Raw genomic sequence first — 12,738 nt, forward strand, 5'->3', positions numbered from 1 at the left:
ATACTAATTGATTCTCTAGAAGATGCCACCTTTTATGTCAATTGTCCTTGACAGTGTGTTGGTGGCATGTTTTAAACAGAGAAGAGTCTAGCATTTTCAGTACTGTCAATTTCATTTATTTGCAGTACATGACTTAGTGCCATGAGTGTGGAACTGAGTTAAAGGCTTTGTGATAATCAATAAAAGAGGTAAAAATTTTATGGCACTTTCAAATGTCTCGTTCAATAATCACTGAATTGATAATGAGTTGCTGTTTATACCCCTGAGACTTTTTGGCACAACTTTTTTGCTCCTGAATCAAAATATTGATTTTCTGAAAGAGTTTATAGATTTTTTGAGAGATACAAGCTGTGAAAGCTTTGTATAAAGTACATAAACATGTAATTGGAGGGGTCACTGGCATTCTCATCTTTTGGTAATGTCTTTTGTTAAGAATAATGGGATCAGGTTTACATCAAAGATAAAACTGATAAAACTTTTATTAGTAATTTCATACTCTACTGTAAAGTTGTGGGTAGATATAATGCCACTGTAATTGTCATCATCACCATCACCACCATCATCCTCTTCCTCTTCTATAATAATGATCATTCAGCCACCATCGCCACCATCACCACCATCATCCTCTTCCTCCTCAATAATAATAATCATTCAGCTCTACAGCTTACTGCTAGTATCACACAGGCACTATTGCTATCTGTTCATGTGTGTCTGAAATACAGTCATTGTTTTTAGTTTTTAGAGATTAAAGTCTAGAAATTAACATTCTAAAATAAATGGGAAGAAAAGATAGCCAATGCCCCCTAAGTCTACTGTGCTCCTCAACCCTAGGATGGAATAGAGGGTGTGGGAGGAAAAGGTAACCTATATCATACCTGCATGATGAGAATGCACATCCCCACTGTGCCCAAAACGTGCTTGTTGTCATCAAACCACGTCTTTACCTTCTCGTAACAGCCCTGAGGAGAGAGGTTCAGATGGGGTCAGGTTACATCAGCTGGCAGCTGGGCATAAGTCCATTCCTCAGCTCTCTGCCCCATATCCTTTCCCCTGTCCTTTCATTCTGCTTCTTTTGGTTATCTCCCTCAATCTCTACTCCTATTCCCACCCTGCTCTATGAACAAAATCCTAGAATGTTATTGCTGAAAGGGACCTCATACATTATCTAGTTTATAGATCAGGAAAGTGAGACCAGAGAGCTGAGGTGGCTTTCTATAGGTCACACAGTTTGGTAAGTGGAAGAACTGAGAATGAAAACCAATACCCTTTCTACTACAATGCTTCACAATTAGGACCCTAGTATACCCTACTTGGCTCCATGCCCAGCCCTGACTTAGTTCTTTCTTGTATCATTTTACTTCCTTTGGTGTCTAGCCTTACTCTTCTAACCTCAGCCCATGCCCATATGGTCTGCCATCTACTTACCTGAACCTAGTCCCAGCTTCATATGGGCTACAAAAGGGAACATGAGGCCAAATGGGACTGGTCACTTGTTTCCTTCTGGTCTTAACGCCCTAGTCTTCCCTCACTATTCAGATCTGACCTAGATTCACCCACTGATTCCTAGGAGGCAGGTGGGATTTGAGGAAGGTTTGATTTCTAGTCCTTACTGTTTTCCACACAAGGGTGGTAGAGTTGCGCCCACAGTCCTGGGAATTCTCCATGCAACAGCGGTCAGGAACTGTATTCTCTCCCAGCACAGGAAACCAATCTGTGAAGTCAGTGACACCACAGCATCGCATCTACATAGAGGAGAGGGAAGGAAATGGAAGTTAGAAGATACCATCTCCTACTCCTCTTCAGGTTATTATCTCTTAGGCTACTGCTAATAGATGACCATAGATGTTCAGTCCCTAGACACAAGTTAGTGTCTCTTCCCCTTTCCAGGTTACAGTTTGCCCCATCTGAGAAATGCAGCGTCATCTCACCGATCTCCTTCCTAGAGATAGAAGGATGAAATTTGTCATGTCCATAATGGGGCACTAAGATCCTCAAAGCTTGACCTAGAGAAGAGGTAGGTGAGATTCCTTCTCTTTTAGCGTGATCTCTTTTTGATTATCTGTGTGCATATAATGTGCTTTGTGGGTTAAATGTGGTAAATTTACAGTTCTTGGATGGCTTCTCCTTGCAAGTCCTCCCCATGCTTCCAAGGCTATATGAAACTGAGCATGTGCGGGCAGTGCCAAAGATAGTTCTTCATCTGAGTCTGAGCCCAATAAAATAAGGAAGGTAAATCTACTACAAGTATAAATCCCATCATACTTGCACTCCAAAACCACAAAAATCACTTAGAGCAAAATCACAGAATCTCTGTATTGGGAGGTACTTCATGGGGCATCTTCCAACCTGTATCTATTGGGCCCCTTCTCTGAAACAGCCCTTCCCACCCCATCTCTGAAGACCTCTAGAGAGACTATAACCCCAACCCCCTCCACTTTTACCCACAAAATTTGTCTCTCTATAACTTTCCTCCATTGTTCCTGGATCAATCACTCAGATCAAGCTGAACAAATGATCTTTTTCACATTTCAATCCTTCAAAAACTCTAAATATAAAGATTATCTTTATTTATTCTCAAAAACTCTAATATAAAGTTTCTATTTGGACTATCTGGCACCCTGATACCATCCTGACCATCTTATCAGCTAAGATTATCTACTGGGGCCTCCTGATATACCTCCATACAGCCTACCTGTAGCTTAGACCAGCTCTAATCCCAGCAAACCCTGCTCTCTGTTTCCTCAATCCTGATTCTACGGGTAGACTCCCTAATCCAGGCAGGGATGGCCTCCACAAAGCAGACCCTTGGATAGCATGCCCAAGGACAATGTTTTTCCTCTTCTTGTTAAAATGCAGAAAGTGCTATTTGCTTCCCAAACCAAGATACAAATGTCTTGTATTCCAAGGGTAATCCTCGACCCCTCCCAAACCTCCTGATTTCACTCCCTAGGTGTTTGGCATCACCTCAGCTTGAATGATGTTCCAGGCATTTTTCAGTCCCACATTATTCTCTGTGTTATACAGGAGCAGCCCTTCTTTCAGATCCTTCTTGGCATTATCATTCACCTGTGAGGGGTGGGGGAAGGACCACAGGTGAATGTCACAAGAATGTCACACAGTCACAATCAAAACTTTGGGCAGTGGCGTCAAACAGAGAACACTGATGTTGGGTCCAGGCCTAGTCACAAATTTTCTATGTGATCATAGGTAGACCACTTATAGAGTTTGGAGAGGAAAAGTACCTTAGACATCATCTAGCCCAATTTCCTCATTTGACAGATAAGTAAACTGAGGCTCTAAAAGGTAAAGTAACTTACCCAGAGTCACACAGGTAGAGGTGAAAGAGCCAGGTTTCTAACCCACAGACTCTGATTCTAAATCCAGTGTCCTTTCCACAAGGCAAGGCTGCCCTCATCTATATTTTGGAGGTTTCCGTTTCCTCTAAAAATGGAGGATTTAGACTAGACTTCTAGAGGCCCTTCTAGTTCTTATACTCTATGGTTTTAAAGGACCCTAGTTGTTTCGGGTGTTTTTGGGGGGTGGGGTGAGGCAATTGGGGTTGTGACTTGCCCAGAGTCACACAGCTAGTGAATGTTATGTGTCTGAGGCTGAATTTGAATTCAAGTCCTCCTGACTCCAGGGCTGGTGCTCTATCCACTGTGCCACCCAGCTGCCCTGTTTGGGTTTTTTTAAAAGGCCCTTTAGGGAATAAAACCAAGGCCCAACCTACCATGCTCCTGTCCCAACAGCTCACCTTGTCCATGTAGACAAAAAACAGGATGAGTAAGATCAGCTCAGCCAGGAGGATAACCAACAGGACTATGAAAAACTAGAAAAAGAAGAAGAGTTGCCACGTGACCTCTGGGTACAAAAATAAAAATGGGGGTCACAATGCACAGGAGTCAGGAGAGCCAGCCAGAGAGCAGGATTCCCGAGGAGAGAATGGTGCTCCCTCATCCCGGGACAGATCCTGACAATATGGGGGAACTGGAGGTATGGACAACAGGTGCCAGATGACAGAAACCAATTTTGGAGGAAATGTTGATATACACGGGAAGAGTTAACCAATCTAGTAAGGGATCAGGGAGTGAACAGGATACAATGTTTCAGAATATTGGAATCAGATATAAACCCTAGATAGATAGATATAGATACACACACACACACAGAGACACACACAAAGTAGGAAGCAAAGGATTGGGAGGAAAAGGAGGGAAATATACTTACACTGAGAAGGAGACATTTGTTTTCCTTGATGGCTCCAAGACAGCCCAGGAAGCCAGTCACCATGACAATAGTGCCAATAGCAATAACCAAATTGGCTGCTGACAGTGAAGGGAAACTGGGGGAAAAGGTGGCGAAGTTTCCCTGGGAGACGGAGAGCCAGATGCCCACCCCTAGCAACCCGCAGCCACACAGCTGGAAAGAGAAAAAAGGAAAAGAAAAACATTGTTAGGTACATAAAAAATAAAGCCTGCCATCTTCCCCCTCCACCACAAGGCACTACTTCTGTGGTTACTGGTCTCTGGAATGAAACAAAAATCTAGTCCCCACAGACAGCTTTTGACAAGTATGTCTTTACTATAGCCTCAGGAAATAGGGAAGGAGAAGGATATATTTACAGAGCTAACAGAAATAATAATTTATCTTTCTATGGTATTTCGAAGCTTACAAAGCACTTTCTTCATAACAACCCTGTGAGATGGGTTAGCATATTAACATCCCCATTTTATAGATGAGAAAATTGAACTTAGAAAGGTGAAATCACTTATACAAAGTTGTACAACTACTAAGTGTTAGAGCTAGGATTTGAACTAGGGTCCACTGACTCCAAGACCAGTATATTTCCTACTACCATACTCACTACTAACTACTACTACTACTACTACTACTACTACTACTACATACTCACTAAATATTCAAGACCTTTGGATTCTAGTCAAAATGCCCCAAATCCAATTCATCCATGGTTAAATGGCTGTCACCTAACATTCTATTATCTAATTTTCCAAATCTACAAAATGGGCTAATGGCATATGGGGATAACAATCCAGAAAAAAAATGTTAAAAATAAACTTAAAGAACTAGACAGACAGGAGCTAAAGTAAGATACAGAGCTGGGAGGCAAAGATTTATTCCTGGATAACTCTGGTAGCTAGATGATGCTCTGGGCATCAATCAATACAGTGACAATTAATCTAACTAAACCAGGACAGCCCACAAAATGATTCTCCTGATCTGAGGCTGCCATTGCTACTAATTTCACCCCAAAAAGGATTTGCTAGGTCTCCATTTCATGGAATCACAGAATCTCAGAGTTGGAATGAGGAAGTGTCCAACCCGCATCCAAACAAAAACTCCATCTACAACCACACCTGATAAGTAATCATCTATTTTCTACATAGACACTTCTAGGGTGAGAGAGCTCACATGGTAGGTGCTAGTCACTGCTAGCCATTGCTGTGTCTAAGACACAGATCCATCATCACAGAGGAATTCTCAAACAAGCAATTGTATCCAGACCCTGGGGAGCTTCAGTAATGTCCACAGACACATAAGACATTCCTGGGAAAATGCACAGCACACACTCTCCTGGATGCTTCTCCAGAACTTCGACCAAGCCAGCAGGAAACACAAGACAGGGATGAAGGAAACATGCACAAAGTGAAACACCTAGGTAACCCAAGGGATCACGACTGACCAACCTTACTACAGTGAGAGTCGTATCTGATTCTTCTTTCACCTTGAACTTGATCAATCAGCATTAGCAACACAGAAAAGCCCAGGATCAAATACACAAGCAACAGTTACACTGCCTTTCCCAGGTTAAACGCTACCTGGATATAGTCCCAACAAGAGTACAGATGCCCAGCAGGCAAAAATGGCCAAACTTGTCTCCTTCCTGCTTCAAGGGTTCCTTTGTGATGCCTTCGCTATGCCAATTCCTTAATAAGGTAGCCTGTTTAACTATCAGTAATGCAGAACCAAAAACCTGTCCCCTCCCCCATACATTCTTCCTAGTTTTCCCCTTTTAGTTGGAAATAGGGAGCTGGCCTCATAGCCAGGGTTCAAGTGCTGCTTCTGACACATACCGACTATGTGACCCTGAACAAATCACTTTATCTCTCAGTACCTCCAACAATTCTCTAAGACCAAAAGCTGCAGAGAAAGTACTAACTTGCATTGGTAAAGGGAGATAGTGTCCTCCTCTGGTATCTTCCAGTACCAATGAAATCACAGTTTTTGGTCTCTGTTCTTGTCTTTTCCTTCTTAAGTCACATAGAATAAATCTACCACATTTCCACAGCTGAGCTTTGGCTATCTGAAGGTAGCAATCATGTTCTCCGTGACTTCTACAAGCAAAACAGCTCTCCACTTCTTCGACTCTTTCCTCAGGGAATAAGCCTCTCACCAGGATGCATTCTAGTTTGTTAGTATTCCTCTTCATGGTCCAGATTATGTCAGTTTCCTCTAGGGTGGCCAAAACCTTCCTCTTAAAATGAGGGGCCTGAATGTCAGTTCTGGGCTGTGGCTATAGTCAGGCATAGCATAGGGTCAGCACAGGGGAGGGAAAAGGGAACAACAGATGTTTTTCCTAACACCTCCTGGGAAGAAGTTATTTTATTTTTTTAGCAGCCTACTTAACACCTACTTGTGAAAGGAAAGAAAAGCTGTATGCTATATGCACAGTAAAGAGTTCAGGCTTCACTTATCTTACTACCTATGTACATGTCGAGTTTTGCGGAGACAAGTTAAAGAGAGTTCTCAAACTAATCAGAATCTCAGACTCACGGAGCCCTACACTTCTCCCATATCCCTCTTGACTCACCCACTATTCAAGGGATTCTTAACCTTTTTTGTGATGCGGACACTTTGGCAGTCTGGTGAAGCCTAAGGACTCCTTCCCAGAACAGCATTTTTTTTGTTTTTTTGTTTGTTTGTTTTTTAAACTAATAACTGAAGGAAGTGCTAAATCTCATTTGGAAGTTAATGAAAATCAAAAGTAATCTTTCCCCCATCCAAGTTCACAGGCCCCTTGAGGATCTGTGGACCCCAGGTTAATAACCTCTGCTCTAGAGGGTCAGACTGAAGGAGCAGCTTAAAGGACCATTAGGTAACCAATCCTGACTCATAAATCCAGAAGAAAATTAACAGAAGAAAGAGGGATTTCACTTATTAGGAACAGTATGACCAAAAACATGGAGGTAGGAAGAGGTAAGATGTAGTTGAGGGAGAGTGAACAGACCAAATTTACCCAGATGTGGAGCTTCCTGTAAGGGTTGACCTGAGAAAAAGGGTAAATCGGGCCACAGCCTAGATAAGGAATACTTTGGAACTGGTTCATTTCCTTATTCCCATGCTGGGGCAATTCAAGAACAACAGCAAACAAAAAACCTATTAAGTGATACTTTCATCCCTTCTCTAACAATAATTTAAAAGAAGAGAAGGATATAACAACAATAATAACAAAAAAACAAATGGCTGAATCATGTAAATTTGCTTAAATAAACTGAGGTTTATGATCACAATACAGCATTAGTCATCACCCCTAGAAACTACAGGAGGGTCACCCTTAAGAAACCAGACTTAGCGACCTGTAATTTTGCAAGGAAATAGTAAAAACTGTGTACCACTTATTGGGGACTGTAAAAATGCAGCAGCTACCTAGCAAGACATAACCTAGAATTCTACATCAGAGGCTTGCTATCTTGGATGGACTGACAGACAACAAGTGCTCACACTATAAATACAGACCTCAAAATATCTTTGAGAATGCAACCAGTAAACTACATTGGACCCAGAGCATGATCATAGACCAAACTGTTGATCCTAGACCATTGCCAGTTGTCTTGGCTTTTGTCTTGCCACTGGAACCCAATGACTCTGGAGGAGAGAGGGAGGCTGAAGACTTCGCCTCACTTAAATCCAATTCAATCACAAGTAAAAACATCACCGTCATAATGTCACTGGTCCCCTTCGAGAGCAAAGAACGAACAAGAGACCAGACTGTTGCCCACAATCCCCTGGATATAACAATGATCCATAAAAACTTAAGAACAAGGTTTTTTCATAGATGTCACCATATCAAATACTCATAATCTCCAAAGTACATAGAATCAAAAGCTTTCAAAATACAAGTAAAGGAGACAGCGATGAAGAAGGTCAATAGCATGAGGTGCAATGTCATCCCCGTTGTCTTCTCTGCAGTTGCAGCTGTACCAAAAATGCTTCCAAAGAGCCTACGGAAGGCAAATTTACAACCCAATACTTTTATTCAACTATAAAAAGATTGTTATTTTATCCACATGTTCAATATTCTAGGAATAAAGGGACAGCATCAACAAAGAAGAATATGACAGGAAGAGAAGATGGGCCACTCGTGAGGCAAGAGTGAAAAATGATGGACAGGTGGAGAGCCAGAGTACTCCACCAAATGGGGGTGGGGTGGGGTAGCTGAGGAAGGCCTCCAGCACACTAGGTTGACCACATGTGGTACTCTTTTGGGGGTCACAGAGGATAGGCAAGTATCAGTGGGTTTCAATCTATATCACTGCAAAAAATTCCTGAATTGATGAGAACAGAAATCCACTTGGGTATTTGAGAGTGCAAATATAAAAGAATACAAGTGCAGATAACAACTTGTCCCAGGACTGTTTCTGTTGGAATTCCATTGAAAAAGAGAACAAGATTGATGATGATGACGATGATGATGATGATGATGATGATTAAACTGGGCACATTTCTTTAGTGCCTTATAAACCTTAAAAGCACCTTTCCCCTTCTACAAATAGACAAACTGAGGTTTAGAGAAGTAAAGCCATACTAGTCTACTTTCTATCCTCTGGCCTCATCTTATTCTCTTCATGCCTTTGCTCCTGTACCCTATAACCAAAGTGGATTCCTTCCCTCACCCCTACCTCTAATCAAATATCTTCCTACCTTCAAGGACCTACCTTCAAGAAGCCAACTCTCTTCCCCATAAAGCATTCCCAGATCTCTACCAGATGAAAGCAACTCTCTCCTCAAACATTTCTGGATGCTTTCTGTGTTCTCTCTTTTGTACTCATCACATTCTGTCTTATAACATTGTTATTTTTGTCTTACCTCTGCTAAACAATAATAATAGTGACTTAATACACTGCATAGCATTGTGGATAGAGAGAAGACCTTGGAATCAGGATGCCTATATACAAGTCCTCAATGTCCCCAAGTAACCATCGAAGACAACAACTTGCAGGATAGTTCTCAATCTGCAGTCCCAGAGAGTGAGTTTCATTACTGGGGTGCTCTCTACATCAATGAAATCCAGAGTCTAGGGGAAAAACCAGTACCTCAAATTTATTTAGTGCTTTGAGGTTTATAAAACACTCATCTCATAGTCCTATAAGATAGGTAGCCAGAGTATTAACATCTCCCTTTTATAGGTCAAGAACTGAGAAGCAGAGAGATTAGGCTGATTTATTAAAGGTCATAGCAGGGAGAGCAGCTTGGTGGAAAGAGCACTGATTTTAAATTGGAAGATGTGGTTTTCATCTTGATTTGATACCTATTTCCTGGGTAATCTGGTACAAGTACACTAGGATTTCTGCTATTCTCTTTCCTCCTCTATAAAATGAATGGATTGAATTAGATGAATCAATGAAGAAGCATTTAGTAAGTGCTTACTATATACAAAGCACTGTACTAAATGCTGGGCAGAACTTGACCTAATTGTCTTAAAGCCAACTGTCTGCACATAGTTTTCCAACTCTGAATTAACAAGTGCAAAGGATTCATGTACCAAGAACTTTCTTTTCTAGGTGTTCATTAGTTGTGGCTACTGAGGTGAATGCCACAGCACCTGTTGAGGTCATATCTTCCCAAGGGTTGCTCCCCTAGACTTGGGCTCTGGGGGCCAGGTTACAAACTCCAGATCTGAGGGGATGGTGAAAGGAGCTGGACTCACTTGACACATGCGGTCTCCTGCCTCTCTCTCAGAAATCCTTAAGGTCCTTCAATCCATTAATAATAACAACAACAACAATAACTGACATTTCTGCATCAATCAAGCAAGCATGTACAGGACCTTATGGTATGCATGGGGGTAGGGGATGATAGAAGGACAAAAAACAAAAGTATCTGCTTAAGGAACTTATATTCTATCAGGGAAAACACCATGTACAACATATATGCCTATGGCTATAGAACATATACAAAAGTAATTGGGGGGGGAGGTAGATGGGGAAATCAAGAAAAACTTCATGGAAGAAGTAGTGCTTGGGCAGCTCTGAAAGAAGCTAGGGACTCTAAGAAATGGAATGAATGAAAAAATATGAACGAATGACTAAAAAAGTATTTACTGAGCACTTACTATGTGCCAAGCATTCTACTTAGCACTGGAGATATAAAGTGACAAAGCTAGACCATCCTTACTCTCAAATAGCTTACAGTCTAATTGAGAAAGAGGTCACATAAAACAGTTCAGGTCAAATGGAAAAGCCCAGAGGTCCTTAGGTTATTTAAATAATTAAGATGATAGTGCCAAGGGAGTGCAGAGCAGATGGTAAGGTCTAGTGGCTTCTATCTGATCAGAAGAAATGGAATTATTGACAACATCTCATTTAAACTTTGTGAGCAGGCAAATGGCCCAGAGGCAAGTAGGAAAGTGGTGGTATTCTTTCTGCCTGGCTATTGCAGAAGGATTCTGGGAAAGTCTGGGCTGGAGAAGGTGGGAAAGGAAAGAAATGGGGTTACTACATGGTGGTACTGGCTTTTCCCAATGCCCTGCTATTCCAGATAGGTCCAACACAGGCAAAGATGGGACAGATTTCAGGTGCTGTTAATGGAGATGGAATGCTGTCTATGACGAATAGGAAAAATGTCAGTTTGGCCATATGATGGAGTTTGTGTATGAAAGGGTGTAATGTATAATAGGACTGGTAACGTGGGCTGAAACTGTTTAGCTTTAAATACCAGACAGAAGAGTTTGTACCGAAGTAGTAGGGAGCCACTGGAGTTTATTGAGGAGGAGAATAATTCCAATATCAGACCTGTGCTTTAGGAATATACCTTTGGCAGTTCTGTGAAACCCAGGTGGATGAGAAGAGAGACTGGAGCCAACTGCAATAGCTCAAGCAGGAAAGTGATAAGGGCCTAAATTAGGGTTATGTCTGTGGAAATGGAGAGAAGGTGTTGGAGGTAGAATTGACTACACCTGGCTACATGAGTTGAGACATTTTTGAGGGCAGAGACCCTATCTTATTTCATAATGGACGTTCAAGAGCAGGCTGAACAGGGTGCTATCCTTTCAGCAGCCACCAGGTGGCGCTCCAGGTTGGTTCACAAGCCTCAGAAGTTTGGCTGGATGTTTTCAGTTTTGTCCCCCAATCGCTCCCTTCTACAATATGGTCAGTTCTTACCCCCCCATCTCAATTTTTTTTTCATTAATCACACTACAGAAAATCCATGTTTCTCAGGCTGAAGATTTATAGCTGTGAGATTCAGGCTCTGAAATGCACAAACAGAAAGTGAAAAGAGAGCTGCTTCAGGATTGTGGGCTAATTGTCTCATGTTCCTCTCCCTACGGACAGGCTGGAAAGTACTCCCCAGCTGGTCTCTTGGCTTCCTTACACGTGGACTACTAGCAGAGATTCCCAGAACTCAAATCACCATTCCTGCTGCTCAATCTGTTTCCATCCCTCTCCCCTCCCACCCCTCTACATTATCTCCATCTCTGAAATCTACATCCCTCTGCCTCCATTTGAACCTAATTTATCCTTCATTCAGGCACCAGCACCCTCCTCCTTATGCATAAATCTCATAATGCCATACTTCTGCTCAAAAAGTCTGCTGTGGCTCCCTATTCCCTACGGAGTAAAGTTCAAATTCTTCTACCTGGCATTCAATATAATTTTCTTAGATACCTATCAGGCTTCTTTCATACTATTCTTTGTCATGTACTTTTGCCGCAATCAAACTGCACTACCCTCCATCCCTCCAACACATGGAGTAGGAACAGTTGAACTGAATTTGGGGTCAGAAAACATGAGTGTGAGTCCTGACTGCCATTTATTAGCTGTATGACCACTTATCCCTCTGCACCTCAGTTTGCTTGTAAGGAAAACGCAGGGGTGAGATCAGAAGAGCTCCATGGGTCCTTCTAGCTCTAAGGTGTTATGATTCTATACCGTTTCCCTACCTCCATGCTTTTCCCTATGCCTGGAATGTCTTCTTTCATTCTCTTGACTTATTCCTAGCCATCTTTTAAAGCCCATCTCAAATAACTCCTCCAACCCAGCTCCCCTTTCACTAAGGTAGTACCCACACCTTTGGAAACCACTTTGTACGCCTCTGATTCATTTATATTCTCTATTAGTAGCCTCCTCTGACTGGCAATCTGGATAGGCTCCAGAGGCTCCTAGAAGGTGTGTCCATGTTATCCAAATCCAAACTGGGTGTGCCCAGACCAGCCCGAGTCCTATGGGCATCGCGATAACAATAACAACAGATATTTATTAAGCACCTACTAATGTGCCAGCCACTGTGTTAGCATTGGGGCTATAAATACAAAGAATGAAATCTTCAAGAAGCTTATATTGGGGAAACAACAAGGACGTATACAAACAAAATGTAAAGAGAATAAAACATATATGTGTATCTATACATACATACATATGCATATATATATATATGTATATACATATATACACACGTGTGTGTATGTGTGTGTGTGTGTGTGTGTGTGTGTGTGTGTGTGTG

At 41.9% G+C, this 12,738-nt stretch overlaps 1 protein-coding gene across 6 annotated transcripts in view; it reads right to left on the bottom strand.

Annotated features, from left to right (window-relative positions):
- Nucleotides 1–12,738, bottom strand: part of TSPAN9 (tetraspanin 9) — a 240,270-nt gene that overhangs the window by 6,741 nt on the left and 220,791 nt on the right. For all 6 annotated transcript variants that reach the window (XM_078155942.1, XM_021001549.2, XM_021001546.2 and 3 more), the window contains 5 exons: nucleotides 4,228–4,419; nucleotides 3,755–3,829; nucleotides 2,965–3,066; nucleotides 1,611–1,742; nucleotides 876–959 (listed from right to left, as the gene is read on the bottom strand). In XM_078155942.1, the coding sequence (XP_078012068.1) occupies nucleotides 876–959; nucleotides 1,611–1,742; nucleotides 2,965–3,066; nucleotides 3,755–3,829; nucleotides 4,228–4,419 (585 nt within the window). The remainder of the gene's footprint in view (nucleotides 1–875; nucleotides 960–1,610; nucleotides 1,743–2,964; nucleotides 3,067–3,754; nucleotides 3,830–4,227; nucleotides 4,420–12,738) is intronic.

The sequence above is a fragment of the Phascolarctos cinereus genome, unplaced genomic scaffold, assembly GCF_003287225.1.
Source record: "Phascolarctos cinereus isolate Bilbo 61053 unplaced genomic scaffold, phaCin_HiC Scaffold_1;HRSCAF=81, whole genome shotgun sequence".
In the NCBI taxonomy this organism is placed as follows: Eukaryota; Metazoa; Chordata; class Mammalia; order Diprotodontia; family Phascolarctidae; genus Phascolarctos; species Phascolarctos cinereus.